Source organism: Callospermophilus lateralis, chromosome 5, assembly GCF_048772815.1.
Source record: "Callospermophilus lateralis isolate mCalLat2 chromosome 5, mCalLat2.hap1, whole genome shotgun sequence".
NCBI classification, from domain to species: domain Eukaryota; kingdom Metazoa; phylum Chordata; class Mammalia; order Rodentia; family Sciuridae; genus Callospermophilus; species Callospermophilus lateralis.
The window spans coordinates 123,746,679-123,767,066 of NC_135309.1; the positions used below are offsets into that span (position 1 = coordinate 123,746,679).

Here is a 20,388-nt window from a genome sequence, read left to right on the forward strand (position 1 = left end):
CGCCTCTACTAATAGGCATCTCAGACTGTTTATTCAAGATTGAATTGTTGTATCTATCCCTGGCTCCTTGTTCCATCTCCAGTCTTCCCCATCTCAGTTAATGCAACTTTAAACTTCTGGTTACTCAGGTGGAAAACCTGGGGTCATTGTGCTAGGCCCATCTTCCACCCCCAACTAGTGCCTTATACTAGAGTAGAAACTCAGTTAATTGTTGAGTTGAATTGAATGAGTACTTCTTGGTTAAAGACATGGTGCTCAGGGTATTAAGATCTTAGTCTCTCTAGTTGAGTTATAAGCTTTTATAATAAAATTTCCCTAATGTTGACAAAAATAACAATTATTTTAAGTTTCTTGAATGCATAAGACTTTTATTATAGATGGAGTTCCTTAGCCTTTGTTCTGTATACTGAATTGAGTTTAAATGTACTTTTTAAATGTTATATTATTAAATATTAAATAATTATTAAATATTACTAAATATTAAACTGTTTCACAGATCTTTAAGATATGGTGAAAGGGTTTTTAAATCAGGAAATGTTCTTACTTTAGCTTATATAATTTGCATTGTAGGTCAGATAATTATTTTGCCTCTAGTCAAGGGTAATGTTAAGCCATTAAGCCCCAAGTTTACAACTCTGAATATAAGAATCATTTCATAGTTACTATAGGTGGTATATTTTTGCATAATTTAGGTTTTTATAGGTGTTCCACATCTGGGATGGTGGGAAAAATCGGTTATTGAAGTACACTCCATGTCTCATGAATACATCAAGCATAAGGTCACTGCTCTGAATTGTTTACAAGAAAGGAAGTACATTCATGCTTTATGTAATAAAGGAATTAAGTAGTCCAGTTAGTTTTTTAGTTATATAGTACCCGTGGTCTTTGTTCCCATCTCTTCTTTTAAAAAATAATTTTTAGATGTGCATGTGGGCAAAGATTTTTTGGATTATACACTCGTAAATTTGTATTAGTTTTGAAAGATTCTTCATGAATTTTGTTTTATAACTTTTTTTCTTAATGAGATGTATTATTATTAGAATAAGAGAATGTTTTCCAAAGTTTGCTTGCTAAAGAAATCAGACAAACACATTAGTATTTATTATTAATTATTACCCAGTTAATAATTATGGTGGATTAATTATGAAAAAATAATAATTTTTTAGTTGTAGATGGGCACAGTATCTTTATTTATTTTTATATGATGCTGAGGATTAAACCCAGTGTCTCACATGCATGAGGCAGGTATTCTACACTGAGCTACAGCCCTAACTCTCTTGTTTTTTTGAAGTAGTTCAATAATTATGTTTATTTCTGATTCCTGACCTGTTTCCTCATGTTATCTCCATGTACACCAGTGCTTTTCAGTTCATGCATGAACTGAGCAGAGTAACTGGACAGGTTCTCAAGCAGTCACCAGAGTGACTTTCATTCTCTTAAATGTAAGCAGAAGGAAAAGTAAGACATTGGCTTTTTTTTTTTTTTTTTAAACTGTCACCATGATTATATTTTGGTTACTTATCTCTTCTGACAACTTTTATTTTTCTTTTTTCTTCTCCCCACTTCACCCACCCAGTATTGGGGATTGAAGTATGGAGTGCTACATTGAGCTATATTCCTAGCCCTTTTTACATTTTATTTTGAGAAAGGCCTTGCTTAGTTGCTGAGAATCTTGCTCAATTACTGAGGCGGACCTCAAACTTGGAATTCTCCTGTGTCAGTTTCCTGAGTTGTTGGGATTATGGGGCATGCGCCATCATGCTCAAACATTGTGTGTGTGTCGCGCGTGTGCCGGAGGATTGAACCTAGGATACTCGTGCATGCTAGGCAAGTGCTCTGCCACTGAGCTACACTATCCAAATGTCCATTAACTGGTGAATGGATAAACCAAATGTGGTATATATGTAAAAGAGGATATTTTAGCAATACAAAGGAATTAAATGTGTGCTACAACATGGACAAACCTCAAGAACATTATGCTAAGTAAGTTACCTAGAAAATACCATATGTTATATAATTTAGTTTTTATGAAATGTCCAGAAAAGGCAAATCTGTGTAGAAACAGAAAGTAGATGAGTGGGACTCCAGTAGGCTCAAGGAAATTTTTCGGGTAATAGAAATGTTCTAAAACTATATTGTACTGATGATTATGTATCCTTGTAAGTTTATCTAAACCAAGGAATTATATATTTATAGTGGATGTATTTTACTGAATGTATATTATATCTCAAAGTTGTTTAAAAAGGGAGAGGGGAATGAAAATGAATTTTGCCAGCTGAAATATCAAGCGAAAAGTTATTTGGAACTTAAGAAATAATGTGCATCTTAGAGATGCACTTTTTTTCAGATTAAAGAAAAAGGGTGTTTGATTTGGATTGATAAAGCAAATCCAATCCTTTCACTTTTGCCTTGAAATCTAGTAAATGTCAAAAATAATATCAGCTATTTTAAGCGTTAGCATTTTTATACACTTTTGTACACTATGGCTGGTATAGTGCTGAATGGTGTCCTTTTTTGGAGTAGTTAAGAGTATTATTGTTTATATCTTTAATTCCACATAAAAATATGTGCTAGGGAAGCAATTAGAAATGCAAGTAAAGATTCATGTTTGGAAATGCTTACCACAACATCATATAGAGTAACCAAAGCAAAAAACAATATATGTGCTCTCCAGTTATGGAGACTTGTTAAATTAAGTTTCTTTTAGTTATGTCTCTTGTGGTTGCAAAGAGTAGATAGATACCCTTTGTAACTAGCTTAAAGTAAAATTACACTTTGTTGGAAAGGATGTAAGGCACTTCAATAACCTCAAACAAGAAGATCAGTGAGGCATTTTGTCAATGGGAAACCAAAGCTACTTTGTCCATTTCACACTTTAAAGGATCGGGCTAGTGACTTCTTCCTCTACATGCCTGCTTTATCTTCTGCCTTCTTGTATATAGCCCATTGCTGTTGGCCAGCTCAGATGGATTCAGTCTCTGTGCCAATCCCAAGTTTCCAGAATTGGAATCTGAAGTAGCTCATCTTTTTTGAGCTCTAGGTGGGTTAGTGAACAACTTGCTCTCTGGTCTTCTTTTCCATCCCCTTTTGGGATGTCTACAAGCAGGTTTAAATAGATAGTGAAAATGAAATGTCATTGGGCAAGACATTGGTGTCATGCATTGCATAGGCTTATATGGGAGATGACAAATATTGATTATTATCAATTTTAAAAATATCTTTGAAGCCTTCTGTGATGCAGTCTCTTCATTTAAACTCCAGAGAGTAGAGTATATTTTAGTAGCTTTACACTTTTGTTCTTATTCCTTATGTAAAACCTCAACAGTCTGTTTTCCACCTTTTCTTCCTTATTAAAACTTCTTTGATGAAGATTAGCAGTTGAAAATACAGTGGACTCTGGATGCATCTCCACTTCCTGAAATGCTCTGTCCTGACTTGAGCTAGGTAATGTTATTCTTTTTTGACCTGCCTTCAACTTACCCAAATCTACCTCCATGAATCTTTTCTTATTCATCCCTTTAATATTACAGTTGCCCTGTGCTTCTGTTTGTTTAATAGCCATCCTGCACAATATCTTTCTCTTTGTGACTTTAGAGATCTTTAACAGACCCAAATCTGTATCTCTCTCCTAGACGCCTTCTACTGAGATTGAAAAACTGATAACGGGTAGTTTTTTGAATATCATTACTTTAGAATGTCACCAGCTTTCTTCCTTTTTTGAACTCTGATTTCTTTGTATCTGTTTATTCTCTGCTATAATTTTGTACTATGCTTTATCCACCTTTGTAAACCTGGTATGCCCTAGCAGAATTCTTTGCAGAATGGATTCACTCAATATTTCCCTACTTGAACATTCCTATCTTTTAAGATGAACTATTGTTATATGTGATTTTATTTCATTCTCCCTATCCTGCAAAATGCCCACAATTTTTATTAAATTTAAGAATAATTTCTAACATGGTTTTGTGATCAGAGAAAAAAAACAAAACCTTAATATTAATGGATATACATGTTAGCATTTTTAGTACATATAGGTGTATTAACATGATTTTTTCCTTAGAATAAGGATACAAAGCCTAAAAATTTAGAACACTAATCATACATGAATTTATTTTCTGTACTAAATGTCTTATTTCAAAAGGAAGAGATGCTTATTGAAAAATGCAATTAAGTGATATGCTATGAGCATAGTAAAAGTTTCCATTATTTTTCTTAGAGTTTTTAATAAAATGAATGAAAGTAGTGGTTCTTTGTAAATACAAAATAAATTTGTCCAATTGGTTAGAGTGTGGTTATTGATTGAAAGGTAGATATTTAGTTACTATACAGGGCAGGAAACAATAAAAAAAATCTGTGTGTTTACCTCCATTGTATAAGCTGATAAGTGTAAAAAGTTTGTGCAAATCTCTTGAAGATATGCTGTAAGCAAAGTTAATGATTTAGAGGCTTGGACATTTCACCTGAAGGCAAGCAATTTGGTGAATCCAACTAAGAGCCAAGTACAGATATCAGAGGTATGTAGTATAAGGGTCAATTAGAAATTCATATGGAAGATGACAAATATTGATTATTATCAATTTTAAAAATATCTTTGAGGCCTTCTGTGATGCAGTCTCTTCACTTAAACTCCAGAGAGTAGAGTATATTTTAGTAGCTTTGCACTTTTGTTCTTATTCCTTATGTAAAACCTCAACAGTCTGTTTTCCACCTTTTCTTCCTTATTGTAAGTTTATTTATTTAGTTTTTTACATCTAGCATTTACTATACATATGGCTTTGGGAACCTTGTAACATCTTCAAGACTTAAAGAGTCAATGATTGTTAGCAAATTGGGTAATGTAAAGTAATAAACTTTGGTTCATATATTCAGTGTCTAAATGAAAAATGGAGAGAGAAGTAAAAGAGCTAGCAGGAAAAGAAATGTGATCACTTGTACTCCTTCGTTTTGACCCTTGTTGGTTGAACAAATTTGGTATTTGTGATATTCTCAGGCAGAGTAGCAGTACCAGTCCTTGGTTGTCATTCATTCTTTAGGGCCTTAGTGAAAGTGATAAAAATCATAAATGAGCATCAAGTCTTTTTGCCTCATGGAGAGAGAGAGCACTTGAATCTGCAGTGAGCATGGTAGCTTAGTGTGGTTATAGTATACTGCAGGGAGCATTGGATGCTTAAAGGGGAGAACCTTTCAAACTTGGATCAGACTTGGATCAGTCTTGAAGCAGATCTTATATTGAGGGTTTCTGCTAAACTGCATTCTTTTACAAAGCAGCTCTAGTCAGTATGCTGCCATATTAGTCAGTTAACTAGGTTCAGTGAAGTAAAGGATCATTGAATTCTTAAAGTTCTTATTTAGGCTTAAGTTAGGCACTTTAGGAAGTGAGTGTGAGGCATATCTACAAAAAAAAAAACATTTATGAAGAAAACAACTGTATTTTGGGTGGGTTTGTGTTTGATGCCATTGTCCATTTTTTCTTAAGATATCTGGCTTGAGTTCAAATTCCTTTTCATAGTAGCTCCAACCTTCTCTGGATAGTAATGAATAGATCAAGTTTTATTTAGATACTCTGATAGCTAGTGAGCATGACTTAGCCAAATGTGGTAGTTTCAGGGATAAAAAGGAAATGTCAAATGTTTTCCTTTTGGAAGCAAAGTCCATGACAGATTGGTTTAGAAATAGTCTTGAAAACCTGGTGATTAAAAAACAAGAGCATGAGAAGAGATTTTTCCCAAATACATTTGTGTATCGGGCAGATATAAGAGTGGAAGATGCTTTTTGTTAAATTTGTTAATAGAGGACTTTGAAGCTTTGTTTTCTGTAGGAAAAACCACCTTTATCCTAAACTGTAATCCTTCTAATTTCTGTTGCATGCATTCCTGCATTTCCTTTTTATGTATGTGCTCACTTATTTTCATGGCAAATGCATTTTTAAGCATCTGCTGAGATTGTTGCCGTTAATCAGTTTTGATAATTTTTAATGATATTTTCATTTATTCCCTTTTGCTAGCTGGATTGCCTTTTGCAATTCTTACTTCAAGGCATACCCCCTTCCAACGAGGAGTATTCTGTAATGATGAGTCCATCAAGTACCCTTACAAAGAAGACACCATACCTTATGCGTTATTAGGTGGAATAATCATTCCATTCAGTATTGTTGTCGTAAGTTAAATCCACTTTTCCAACTTTTGGGTGCTTAGCTTAATTTTGAGTTAGTGTGTTAATGATTAAATAGCGAGTTTTGTTTTTACCTTTAATTGAAGATTTATTTGATCAAGATAATCTGAGCTGCTTTTAGTGAGACCAGAAGATAACAGTGTTTAATTAGAAGAGCCTTATTGAGTATGTATAGATTTTATGGTGATGTTTTTCATTCAGTGTGATTATTAGAGCTCTGATTTGCCATTGTTTCAGTAGCAGTGTGATATAGTCAAATGTTATAGCAATGTGTTCTACTATACTTTATACATAGTATTTTATAACTCATTGTATCTGTGTGTATATACATATATACTTACTCTCTTTAGTCACTGAGTTCTAGAAAAGAAAATCTGCTAACTAATGGTAAAACTTCATTCAACCCATGTTTACTTTAAATAATTTTTAGACAACACCATAAATGGGAGATAAAAAGTTCCATAATTAGCGGCGAATATGAAGGAATTTTTACTGGTACTGAAAACAAGACTGTGTCTTTGAGTCACAATGGTAGCTGTTGTTTTCTAATATTTCAAGTGAAGGTGCTTAGAGAGTATGGCCCTAGGGAGAAGACTTCAGTGATTAAACTAAATGATTTAAAAAATTTTTGTATTCAGAATTCTGACTTAATTCAACAGTTTTGTGCTCCATACTTCTAGCTTTATAGAAACCAGAAGATGTAGTTCTATGCAAGAGAAAGATCAACAAGATTATTTTATATATATATATATATATATATATATATATATATATATATATATATATATATATCTTATTTGTTTGGGGAGTTTATTTATTTTTGGTCCTGGGGATTAACCCAGGGGCACTTTACCACTGAGCTACATACATAGCCTTTTTTATTTTTTGTTTTTGTTTGGTACCAGGGATTGAATCCAGGGGTGCTTAACCATGGGGCTACATCCTCCACCCTTTTTTTATATATTTTATTTAGAGACAGGGTCCTATTGAGTTGCTCAGTGCCTCACTAAGTTGCTGAGGCTGGCTTTCAACTTGAGATCCTCATGCCTCAGCTTCCTGAGCCACTAGAAGTGTGCACCACTACTCCTGGCTATTTTTTGTTTTTGAGACAAGGTCTAAGTTGCTGAGACAAACCTTGAATTTGCAGTTAGCCTCCCAAATTGCTGGGATTGTAAGTGTGCACCATCATGCCCAGCTTGGGAGTTGATTTTTAAAAACATACTTAATTCAGAAATATAATGTCTTAAGAACGATCACTAGATTATTAGCAATGAAAGTTAACGTATTCATACATTTGGTGCACACTAAAGAAAACCACCTCTACTATATAAATGTTTGTCTTAGAGGAATGTGAGCTTCTCAAAGGCAAAGATGATATTTTGTTTGTCCTCACCACTTGCATATATCCTGGCATGTCCTAGGTGTTTACATGAAATTTTGTATTATTGAAACTATGGAGTAATTTGGAGTAACTTGTGACTCTCCTATAGTATGGTTAAGTTTTAAGAAATCAGGGATTCCTTTAATCTTGCCAAGTCTTTATACTTCCTTTTGCTATTAAAAGAGAGATCAGCCTATGATTTTTCCATTAAGGAGGGAGTAAGTTTTTTTTTTTTTTTTTTTTTTTGAGATAGAGTCTGAAATTTTTTTTACTATTTTAACATAAGCCATGAAAAAGTTACCTTTACTTTGAATAAGATGACATTCATATGAGTATAGATTTCTGAAAATAACAGATTATTTAAAAGTAGTCTAAAAATACTATTTTCATATCAGCAGTATCAGCAAAGACAAACTCTGCGTAGGGTGGTAGTTTCATGTACTAATTTAAAATAATTGCAGTTATTTATTAACTCAGCTTCTTTCAGGCAATGCTTGGTTAGACTTGTATATATTTAATTTTATTTATTAGAAAATAAGTCATCTTTTAAAAAGTAGTGATTCACACATCACACCAGGCATTGACATGACTTGCAAAAACGATCCATAATTATATGAGTAATTGAGGGAGTGTGGTAGGGAACCAACAGTAATATAGTTTCTCAGAAGACAAAGAATGTCAATAAGAAGGAAATGATCAGTGAAGCCAAATACTACAAGAAGTCAAAGTAAATGGAAGTTGACAAAAATGTGTTCAATTTGATGATGTATTTTTGGCTTTTCATAAAGATTCAGTAGAATAAAGGAATATAGGCAGAGCCATTTGGAAGGGAATGGAAGATATGGAAATGTGTCAGTGATTTTGGACTGTTCTTTTGAGAATGTGGGCCCTGATTGAAAGATATGAAGCTATAGGGATAATAGAGACATACACTCTTGGTTATTGGAGATATAAAGCAGATGGTGAGAGACTACTATTGGGACATAGGTTTAAAAAAGTTGAAATGCTGATTTATATAATTATTGTCTTTGATCTTCATAAGTATTTTGTTTTTCTCCCCCAAACTTTACTTTTTTAATGGTTCATCATAGTTTTAGAGTGTAAAAAACACATGAGAAGACTTCTCAGTTCTAAGATTAATTGGGCCACAGTTGTCTTAGGTATAGATTTCACTAAAAGTTAAGAATTAGCATAAATGACTCAAAGAACAGAATCAGGTATTAAAATGAAACCAAAAAAATAAGGCTGTCTTGTGTACATCAAAGGGACGGATATATCTCTACACCTAATTCTGAAGACTTGACTTAGAACTTCTATATTGTCTGTTTCTTTCCATAAAGAGAGAGCACATGTTTTAAAAAATGATGTGGCTAGGTGTAGTGGCGCATGCCTGTAATCCCAGAAACTTGGAGTCTTAGGCAGGAGGATTGCAAGTTTGAGATCAGCCTAAGCAACTTAGACCTTGTCTCAAAGAAATGAACAGGGCTGGGAATATAATATAGTTCAGTGGTAGAGAGCTCCTGGGCTCAATCCCTAGCACCAAAAAAAGAAAAAGATGTAAGTTAACCTGATGGTTACCAGCTTTAATTTAGCTCCCCTGCCCAGCCATCCCAATAGTAGTGGTTTAAGTTTCAGCTTCTTTAGATCAGTTTGGTAATCTGTGCCATTGCTTCAAGTGTTCCCAACAAACTGATTTTCTGTCATCAGTGGCAAGCACAGAGAGTGGGTGGCCCTAAGCAATAATGATTATGACCAGGAACACTCACAAAACTCAGCACCTGTTTCTGGAAAGTAGTTGATTGCTTAAAGAGAACAGCTGACAACTGAGATGTGGAAGTTTCCACTGCTAAAATTGTGGTCAAGGTAGTTGATAAGCTGATTTTAAGTCCTTTGTGTATATCAACCTTAACCACAGTTTTAGCAGTTGAAACTTTCACGTCTCATGTCAATATTTATAGCAGCTCAATTCACAGTAGCTAAACTATGGAACCAACCTAGGTGTCTCTCAATAGAATGAATGGATAAAGAAAATGTGGTATATATACTCAATGGAATACTACTCAGCTTTAAAGAAGAGTGAAATTATGACATTTGCCAATAAATGGATGGAGTTGGAGAATATCATGCTAAGTGAAATAAGCTAAAAGCTGAATGTTTTCTCTAATGTGCAGATGCTAACTCACAATAAGGCAGGGGCAGGGGTGACATTAGAGAAGAATAGTGTTACCTTAGATTAGGTGGGTGGGGGCAAGGGAGAGGATGTGAGGATATGAAAGATAGTAGAATGAAACAGACGTTACTTTATGTATATATGTGATTGCATGACCAATGTGATTCTGCAACATGTACACTCAGAAAAATGAGAAATTATATCCCATCTATGTATGATATATCAAAGTGCATAAATGCATTCTACTGTCATGTATAACTAATTATAACATTAAAAAGTTAATTTAAAAAGATAGTTGATATGTTTTTAACTATCAAAGGTCAATTCCAAAATGAAACATTAGAGAAGTCATTCTGACTACTAATCTATTAGGAATTACTGGGACCCCTAATAGCCTAAGGAGGAGACCTTGTGTGTGTGTGTGTGTGTGTGTGTGTGTGTGTGTATGTGTGTAATATATTATATATACTTTTTAGGGCTACTGGAGGCAGGGTTAACCCAAAACAAAATTGGGAAGGTATAATGTCCTCAGAAGTACACATAGTTCTCCTCTCCTGTGACCTGTTCTCAGGAAAGGGTCTGATCAATTCATTCACATTAAGGACTATAATAAGGACTATATATCTGTGGTGCTTAAATATATTTAAGGGGATTTGACTTTTACCCAAGAGATAGTAACTTCAATTAAATTTGACCATCTGCTTTGTTTAGGTAACTGTGTTGGTATTAGTTTTATACTGAACAATTAAGAAATCCTTTTGGTTTTGTATCGTCTATTTGTCAAAGTTATAATGTTCTAATTGTGGAATTATAGGAGCCATGAAATCCCTTTTGGGAGACAACCGTGTATTTCAGCTATGGTAAGGCTACCCCTAAAGGCAGTTTTTTTTTTACAAAAAAAAAAAAAAAAAGAAAAAGACCTAAAAATAGAATAAGGACTACTAATAGAGAATGGGAAGCGTAAAAGGGAGGGTGGACGTGATCAATGCACAGTATACACATGCATAGAAATACCACAGTGAAACCTATTAAGTTGTATAATTCATATGTATTAATAACTTTAAGAAAACAGCTAATCCTCACTAATTGGAAATATTTGAATGCTTTGTAACAAATTTAAGAGGAAGCAAAAAAAACTAGTGTATATCTCAAGTGAAACTTCTTTATTTATAACCCTGGGCCTCCCCAGTGCAAATTAGTAGGGAGACTGTTTCCTGTTTGTTTAGGTTTCAGGAAGGTATAGTGTACCTTATCGTCCTATTTAACCAGGAAATGTTATTTTTTTATAACACTGCCATTTAGTATCCTTTGGGTTTCTAAAGGTATTGGTTTGTGAACTTGAAAAGCCCTTGGAAAAGTTTTTATACCTTTTAACTCATTTTGCTGGTGTGCTTTCCCACGTTCACAGACACTACTAAAATTGGGGGAAGTTCATAAAATAGTTTATGGGAAGGCCTTAACTCCAATTTCACAAAAGTCAGTGGAAAACAAAGAGGAAAGATTTGCTTGAAATGTTTCTTTGGGGGAAGGGGAAGAGAGTATATGTCTGGTCTTTTAAAATGAGACCCATTATGGGAGACTAGCTTAAAGACTCCTGGAAGATAGGACTTCAAATGCTGTTAGTTCAATCTCTGTCTTCTGGACCTTTGGTATCAGTCTTACATCCCTTTGTTTAATTACATTTTTTTGTTCCCTAAAACTGTTCTACCCTTTTTAATATGATAGATATCTTCAAAGGAATGTTTGAAAAAATGAAGACTGTCACAGATAAGTGCTTATTACATATAGGGAGATTCTAATTGGGGAAGTTGTGTTCTTTGAATAAGCCATGGTATATGCCCTCTAGGATATATCACTGTCTACTTATCAAAAGCTCACTTTATTTGAATACAGTGAAAGAAATAAAGCCTTGCTCTTTCAGGTATTTTGAAATGTGGCTCAGTCGTGGTTAATGTAAGCAGTGTCCATAATTGACCTGACACATTTTTTTTTTTTTTTTGGTGGTTCAGATTCAGATATCTTAATTTGACTCTCCATTTGTAAAGGAAAAAAAAAAAAGGGTGGGGTGGGGTGTTTTTAAACAAAGATCTTATTTTGATTTATCATTTCATTTTCTATTTTTTATTTAAAGTGCCTGCTTACAACTTTAATATATTATTTTTCTTTCTTTCTTTTTCAGATGCTTATTGGAGAAACTCTGTCTGTTTACTTTAAACTCTTGCACTCAAATTCCTTTATCAGGAATAGTTACATAGCCACTACTTACAAAGCCATTGGAACCTTTTTATTTGGTGCAGCTGCTAGTCAGTCCCTGACTGACATTGCCAAGTATTCGATAGGAAGACTTCGACCTCACTTCTTGGATGTTTGTGACCCGGATTGGTCAAAAATCAACTGCAGTGATGGCTATATTGAGAACTACATATGTCGAGGGAATGCAGACAAAGTTAAGGAAGGCAGGTGAGTGTTAAGTCTGTAATGCTTGTTTCATTTGGGTATTCTTGGACTGGAAGGTTTCACTGATTTGGAACACAAGCCATTGGCTAGCTGAAAAAAGAGAGAAGGTAGTGTGATCACTGGGAGTGAATTGAAATCATATATGTACAAGTCTTGTATTCTATTCTTTTTTCCTCTTTATTTTAAAAATATTTTTAATTTTTAAAACTTTGTTCTTTTTAGATGTTCAAGACAGTGGAGTATATTTAGACATATGTATGTAGAGTATAACTTATTCTGATTAGTTCATTTTTCCTCTTTTAACTGGTTTTTTTTTTCAATTTAAGAGCATTTTAACTGAAACTATTTTCATTGTCAGTTTGTAAGAATGTAAAATGAACTATATAGATCACGTAGGCCAGGGTCAGCAAACTTTAAGATGCCAGATTAAAAATATTTGAGGATTTGGAGGCCATATGTTCTTGCTCACAAATATTGAACTCTGCCATTATAGCAGAAAGGCAGCCATAGGTAAATGAATGTGTGGCTGTGATCCCATAAAACTTTATTTATACAAAATAAAACTGTCCCAGGAGTCAGTTTGCTCAACCCTGATCCAATCCAACCATTCTATGAAGCTCTGCTAGATCTTGTAGTATTCTTAGAGTATATTTTTGTAAGGGGAGGTTCACATCATGACAATTCTTGATCCTCAGGTTGCTGCTTCCTACTCCTTTTCCTATTCCTCCTCCTTATTGAGATTAGAATCCAGGGCCTTATCATGCTAGGAAAGTGCTCTCTCACTTTCTACACCCCCAGCCCAGGTTGCCTTCTTACACACCCTCATTAAACTACTTTTTGTATTCCAAATTACTGTTAGCCATGAATAAAATACAATATTTAACCTGGGCATGGTGGTGCATGCCTGTAATTCCAGCAGCTCAGGAGATGGAGGAAAGAGGATTGCGAGTTCAAAGCCAGCCTCAGCAAGGCAAGGCACTAAGCAACTCAGTGAGACCCTGTCTCTATTAAAATACAAAATAGGACTAGGGATGTGGCTCAGTAGTTGAGTGCCCCTGAATTTAATCCCTGGTTACCTGCCCCTAACCAAAACAAAAAAAACAAACAAAAAAAAACCCCAAAAAACAATATTTAGAATCCAGAAGGTCTAATTCCTTTAATTTATAGATGAGGTTAAAAAAACAGACCCAGTAACATTAACTGAAGCCATAGTTGGCAGCAGAGCCAATTCTTCATCTCAAGTCTCAGAATTGCCAGGCTTGTCTTTTCTGTGTGGTTACCTTCTTATATTTTAAGATAGCTGTTAATTTCCCTTACTTGTTCATCATCCAGCAAACATTTTTTTCTGGGTGAGGCATCCTTTGATTGTTTTATATGATTTCAAGATACTTCATTGTCTTTGTTCTCTTATAAGCAATATAGGCCTGCAGATAGCAGTTTTTGCATTTAGTGTGAATAAAAAAAACACCTTATTTAGCTAGAGTATAAACTATGCCCTATGCTAGGGATTCAGCAGTGAACAAGACATTTCAGGCTGCCATTTTTTAAAAAAATATTTTTCAGTTGTTGATGGACCTTTATTTAATTTATTTATATGTGGTGTTGAGAATAAACCCAGTGCTTCATACATGCTAGGTGAGGGCTCTGCCACTGAGCTACAACCCCAGCCTTTGGGCCCCCATTTTTTGTGGAAGAATACTCATATTAAACAAATGATGAGAATGGAAGAGGACCTTCCTGGTGATGATGAGGTTGAAGAATGGAGAGCTCATGCTACTGAATGGCAAGCTTTGAGGTGATAAGGAGAACTGATATGGATGTAAAGACTTAAAGGAGGGAAAAGTGACTGAAGAGGTAGCAGTTGAAAAAAGAGAAGGTGATATTTTTAGGTAGCAGTTGATATTATTTATTTGATCTCAGGTGAGGGGTAGAGTAAGAGCAGTCCAGAAATGGCTTTGAGAAGTAATGAAGATACTAATATTAATACTGGACTCTTAAGGTGTATGGGATATGGAGATCTCTTTTGCTGCTTTGATAGAACTAAGGGGCCAAGCAGACCTAGGGAAAGGCTCTTTAATTGGATGACTCATAGATAAACTTTCAGGGAAGAGTTGGAAGACACAGGAAACAATAGAGGACTTTAACAATAGAAGTGGAATTCCAGAGTTTGTGGTGGTGGAGTTGGGATGGAGGGAATGATCAAATGATTTGCTGGGGACTGAGGAACCTTACTGGAACTGAGGCTGAAATTTAGGACAAATTATAGAGAATAACTGAGTAAAAACAGCATGAGAAACAAAGTTAGTAGAATAAGTTTCTTCTTTCATTTGAAGTTTAACTATACAGCCTCATAAAAATGCCAGAATATACAAAGAACTAAAAAAGTTAGACAATAAGATAACAAATAACCCAATCAACAAATGGGCCAAGGACCTGAACAGACATTTCTCAGAGGAGGACATACAATCAATCAACAAGTACATGAAAAAATGCTCACCATCTCTAGCAGTCAAAGAAATGCAAATCAAAACCACCCTAAGATACCATCTCACTCCAGTAAGATTGGCAGCCATTAGGAAGTCAAACAACAACAAGTGCTGGCGAGGATGTGGGGAAAAGGGCTCATTTGTACATTGCTGGTGGGACTGAAAATTGGTGCGGCCAATTTGGAAAGCAGTATGGAGATTTCTTGGAAAGCTCGGAATGGAACCACCATTTGACCCAGCTATTCCCCTACTCGGTCTATTCCCTAAAGACCTAAAAAAAGCACACTATAGGGACACTGCTACATCCATGTTCATAGCAGCACAATTCACAATAGCAAGACTGTGGAACCAACCTAGATGCCCTTCAATAGACGAATGGATAAAAAAAATGTGGCATTTATACACAATGGAGTATTACTCTGCATTAAAAAATGACAAAATCATAGAATTTGCAGGGAAATGGATGGCATTAGAGCAGATTATGCTAAGTGAAGCTAGCCAATCCCTTAAAAACAAATGCCAAATGTCTTCTTTGATATAAGGAGAGTAATTAAGAACAGAGTAGGGACGAAGAGCATGAGAAGAAGATTAACATTAAACAGGGATGAGAGGTGGGAGGGAAAGGGAGAGAGAAGGGAAATTGCATGGAAATGGAAGGAGACCCTCAGGGGTATACAAAATTACATACAAGAGGAAGTGAGGGGAAAGGGGGAAAAATATAAGGGGGAGAAATGAATTACAGTAGAGGGGGTAGAGAGAAAAGAGGGGAGGGGAGGGAGGGAGGGGGGATAGTAGAGGATAGGAAAGGCAGCAGAATAAAACAGACACTAGTATGGCAATATGTAAATCAATGGATGTGCAACTGATGTGATTCTGCAATCTGTATACGGGGTAAAAATGGGAGTTCATATCCCCACTTGAATCAAAGTGTGAAATATGATATATCAAGAACTATGTAATGTTTTGAACAACCAACAATAAAAATTAATTTTAAAAAATACCATATGGATTTAAATTGAAAAATGAAAACTACCTTTAAGAATTTAGCTCACAAAGGAAAAGAAAAACACAGCTGCTCCTTGACTTATAATGGGGTTATGTTATAATGAACCCATCATTAATGTTGAACCCCGACGCAAAGAAAAGTCCACCTACTCCAATTTTAAATCAAAGCAAGCTTGTATTTGTGTATACAAAGGAAGCTGTGCAGCGGCTGTCTCCCCTAACACGGCTAGAGACCAGCCCCCCAGCTCTTCAAGAATGAGATTTTATAGCACAAAAAGTTGCAAAGGGGTGTCTTGAGAACTTATAGATAACAGGACTTTGATAACCTACTATCTGCCTTTGTATTATGCTTATCAAAGTATCATAGTAGTTAATGATCCACATGGCATGATACTTCAAGGTAGGGAGTAAATTGAGATCCCAACATCAGAATTTATGAGATGCCGCTAAGGTTTCAGAGAGGGTTGTTATCTGGTCAGGGAAAACCAGCCATGGGTGAGTTCAAGGCATGGGCAGGAATTCTAAACAAGTTTAGCAATCGCAGTAATTTATAGTAAAACAGAAATTAACTTTTCTTGACTTTGTAACAAAATGACTCCCAATCTTAAGATGGAATAGGCTGGGTTCATCAATTAACTGAAAAGTAAAAAATGCCTTTAATATATCTAACCTATTAAACATCTGAGCTTAACAACAGAGTATTCTGTAGAATATCAGTTGTTTACCTTCTTGGTCATGTGACTAACTGGAAGCTATGGCTCTCTGCTGCCCAAAATCATGACAATATTATACCACATAGTGCTAGCTTGGGAAAGAACAAAATCTGAAGTCCAGTTTCTACAGGATGAGTGTTGCTTCCACAGTATTATAAAGTTGAAAATTATAAGTCAAACCTTTAAAAGTTTAGAATGGTCTGTATATATTAGCTGAATCATCTTTTAAAATAAGTGTCATTTAGGTGTATTTCACATAAATTAAAACCTATCCACCTTAAGTGTACACTTAGATAAGTTTTATGTATAAAGGTGTTTACCATGTTAATCAAGATTTTGAATATTTTTATTTAAAGTTTGCTCCTGAGCCTTTGCTGTCAATTCATACTCCAGTTTGCAATTCCCAGATGTACTTTCTGTTCTTATGGTTTTGTGTGTTCTAGAATATTGTATAAAAGCAATTATGTGGTGATCACTATTGTGACTGCCTTCTTCATATTGGTTTTGTGATTCATTCATGTTGTACTTCTCTCTCATTTTCTCTCTCCCTCTCCCTCCCCTTTAGTCTCTCTAGTCCTGCCTCCCTTTTTCCTTTTCTTCATTGGTAAGGTGTATTAGATTGGATGGATGTGTCACAGTTTGCTTATCTATTTATCAGAATGTTAATGGACTTTCAGGTGGTTTCTAATTTGGGGCTATTAAAAGTAAGGCGCTATGAACATTTGTGTATAGGTTATACACTTTCATTTCTCTTGAATAAATATTTGAGAGTGGAAATTCTGGGCCATTCAGCCAGCATGTGTGTAAGTGTTTCTAAGAAGCTGTTAGACTTTTTTTTATCGTGGCTGTACCATTTTGCACTCCACAAAAACTGGAGTTCCAGTAAGCCACATCTTTGCAATCATTTACTATTGGTTAGTCTTTTAGACATTCTAGAAGGTTTTAGATAGTCTTTTAGATATTCTGTGTTCTTCTGAGTTAACTTTTGGTATAATGTGAGGAAAGAGTCACAATTTATTGTTTCTCCATTGACTATCCAGTTATTTTAGCATTATTTATTGATAAAACTATCCTTTTCACAAATTATCTTACCACCTTTTTTGGAAAACAGTCAACCATATAAATGTGAGTCTGTTACCGGACTGCTTCTGTTTCATTTATTTCTTTGCCTCTCTTTATGCCAAGATTATACTGCAATTTAGTATTAAAATAAGATAATGCGGTGGCACATGCCTGTAATCCCAGCAACTTGGGAGGCTGAAACAGGAGTATTGTGAGTTCAAAACCAGCCTTAGCATTGGCAAGGCACTAAGCAACTCAGACCCTGTCTCTAAATAAAATACAAAATAGGGCTGTGGACGTGGCTCAGTGGTTGATTACCCCTGGTACTCAATTCCTGGTACAAAAAAAAAAAAAGATATATCCTTTTACTTTGTCCTTTTTAAAGCTTGTTTTGTCTATTGTCTTTTCCTTCTTTTTTTTTAATATTTTTTTTTAGTTGTAGATTGACACAATGCCTTTATTTATTTTTATGTGGTGCTGGGGATCAAACCCAGTGCCTCACTCAGGCTAGGCAAGCGCTTTACCACTGAGCCACCACCCCAGCCCTCTGTTTTCTTTGCTAGAATTTAAAAAAATATTTTTTAGTTGTAGATGAACACAATACCTTTATTTATTTATTTATTTATTTATTATTTTTTATTTGGTATTGAGGATTCCAAATACTTGCCAGGCAAACTCTACCACATGGAGCCACCCCAGCCTTCTTTGATAAAATTTTGATTATGATTGCTTTAAATCTGTAGGTCATCATGTGAAGAATTGTTCTTAATATCAAGTCTTTCAAACCATGAATTTGGTATATCTGTTCATTTGTTTTGGTTTTCTTTAGTTTGTCTTACCAGTATTTTTAAGTTTTCAGTGTCTGGGTCTTGTGCACACTTTGTGAAACACATTGCTTAGTTTTTAATGTTTCTTGATGTCAATTGTGAGAAGCTGTTTTTTTAAATATCTTTAATTTCTAGTTGTTTGGATTGTGTAGAAATAAAATTGGTTTTTATGTTGATTTTGTGTCCTACAACCAAGCTAATTTAATTTATTAATTGGAGTAACTTTTATTATTCCTCAAGAGTTTCTATATTCCTATTTATGCTGTGAACAAAGAAAATTGTACTACTTCTTTTTTCTGATTTTTTGCCTTGTAATACTGGCTAAAACTTATTATATAAAGTTTAAAGAAGTGGCAAGAGCAAATATGTACTTGGAGAAAATGTTTATTTCATCCGTGTATATTATAAACCCAACAAAAAAATGTCTCAGTTTAGATTTTCTGTCTTTGTCTGTTTTGTACTGCTATAAAAAGAATACCACCAACTGGGTAATTTAAAATGAACATAAGTTTATTGACTCATGGTTCTGGAGACTGGGAAGTCCCAATTCAAGGGGCAGAATCTGATGAGGGTCTTCTTGCTGCATCAGGGAACTGCATCAGGGAACATCAGCAGCTTGGCCAAAGGCTTCATTGGGGAGAGGGAGAATTGCCTATTCCTGTGATGATGACATTTATCCACTAATGTGGGGAGAGCCTTCATGTCCTAATTACCTTTTAAAGATCCCATCTCTCAGCACTGTTGCCTTGGGAATTAAGTTTCCAACATATAAACTTTGGGGGACACATTCAATCTGTAGCATAGAGGAATGGGTAAGTCATATAGTAGTTGTAAGTTTTACTTTTTAAGAATCTCTGGAACTTTTCCAAAGTGGTTGTACCAGTTTACATTGCTATCAGTGGTATATGAGAGTTTGAATTGCTCTACATTGTTGCCAATATGGGGTTAATCTTTTTAATTGTAGCTATTTTATATAGTATTATCTCATTGTGGTTTTAATTTGTATTTCTCTAATGATTAATGATATTGGTAATCTTTGCATATGCTTATTTGCCACTTCACTCTTGTTAAATCTTTCATCCATTTAGAAAACTGGGTTTTCTTGTTTATATTTTCTTCTTGGGTATTGAAATTTTTTAAAATATATATTCTGGATACAAGTTCCTTATCGGCTATGCATTTCAAATATCTTTTCCCAATCTGCACTTGTCTTTCCATTCTCTCTTTCTGTATTTTTATTTGGATAGGCCATGCCATTTATCCTAGACTCTCCTTGAACTACTGGGCTTCAAGTGATCCTCCTGTCTCGGCCTCCTGGACTACAACCACTATGCCTAGCTGAAGTAATTCTTTTGACTGCAAATTAATTTTATTCAGATAACTTTAAGAACACTTTATTTATTGTTTTTTAAAAAGGTAATATGTCAATCAACAGGAAAAAATATGGTGTATTAGTTTATTGTTTACTGGGAACCAAAGAAGGGTGCTTATTTTCAGTGATAAAAAAAACTAATCTGAGAGTTAACCATTTTCTTAATATATGGTGTACATATCCAAATTTTCTCAGTACTGCTCATTTGCTATTTGTTTTTATCCTTGTAGCATTCTTACAGCATAAACAGAGAGAGTAGTACAGTCCCACTTCCATGAATGAACACCTAGAGCAGTGTGAGGATTAGCATCTCAGTTTTTATCCTAGAAGCAGTTCTGTGGTGCTATGACCTCAATTTCAGGACTTTGATTCTCAGTTTTGTACTTTTCCACCAAGCCCTATGCCTGTCTCTCTAATATATCTCCTGGATCAACCACCATAAAAGACAGGGAAACTAATCTTTTCTCTCATTCAAGGAATTTAAGAAAGTCATTATAAGGGTTTGCCCGAATTCTAGAAAATGTCTTTGTAAATGATTCTTAAAAGACAAATTCTTCATACATCTCTTGTGTCTCTTGTTCAGGTACATAAATTTTGGCACAAAATTTTTTTATGAAGATATTTCTTGTTGATGAGATTTTGTTTCTATATGTAAGCTATCACATTTTGGCAATATGTTAAGAAATACAGTTTATTTAAAATGTATAAAAATCATTTTTCAGTTGTTATGTGTCAATACTCTCT

General features: G+C 34.7%; 1 protein-coding gene across 2 annotated transcripts in view; it reads left to right on the forward strand.

The window, feature by feature from the left end:
* Plpp1 (phospholipid phosphatase 1) overlaps window positions 1-20,388 on the forward strand; it is a 92,615-nt gene that overhangs the window by 53,735 nt on the left and 18,492 nt on the right. Inside the window, exons 2-3 of one of the 2 annotated variants that reach the window (XM_076857290.1) lie at window positions 6,005-6,156; window positions 11,902-12,182. In XM_076857290.1, coding sequence (XP_076713405.1) covers window positions 6,005-6,156; window positions 11,902-12,182 — 433 coding nt within the window. The remainder of the gene's footprint in view (window positions 1-6,004; window positions 6,157-11,901; window positions 12,183-20,388) is intronic. The other variant, XM_076857289.1, reaches the window with a different exon arrangement.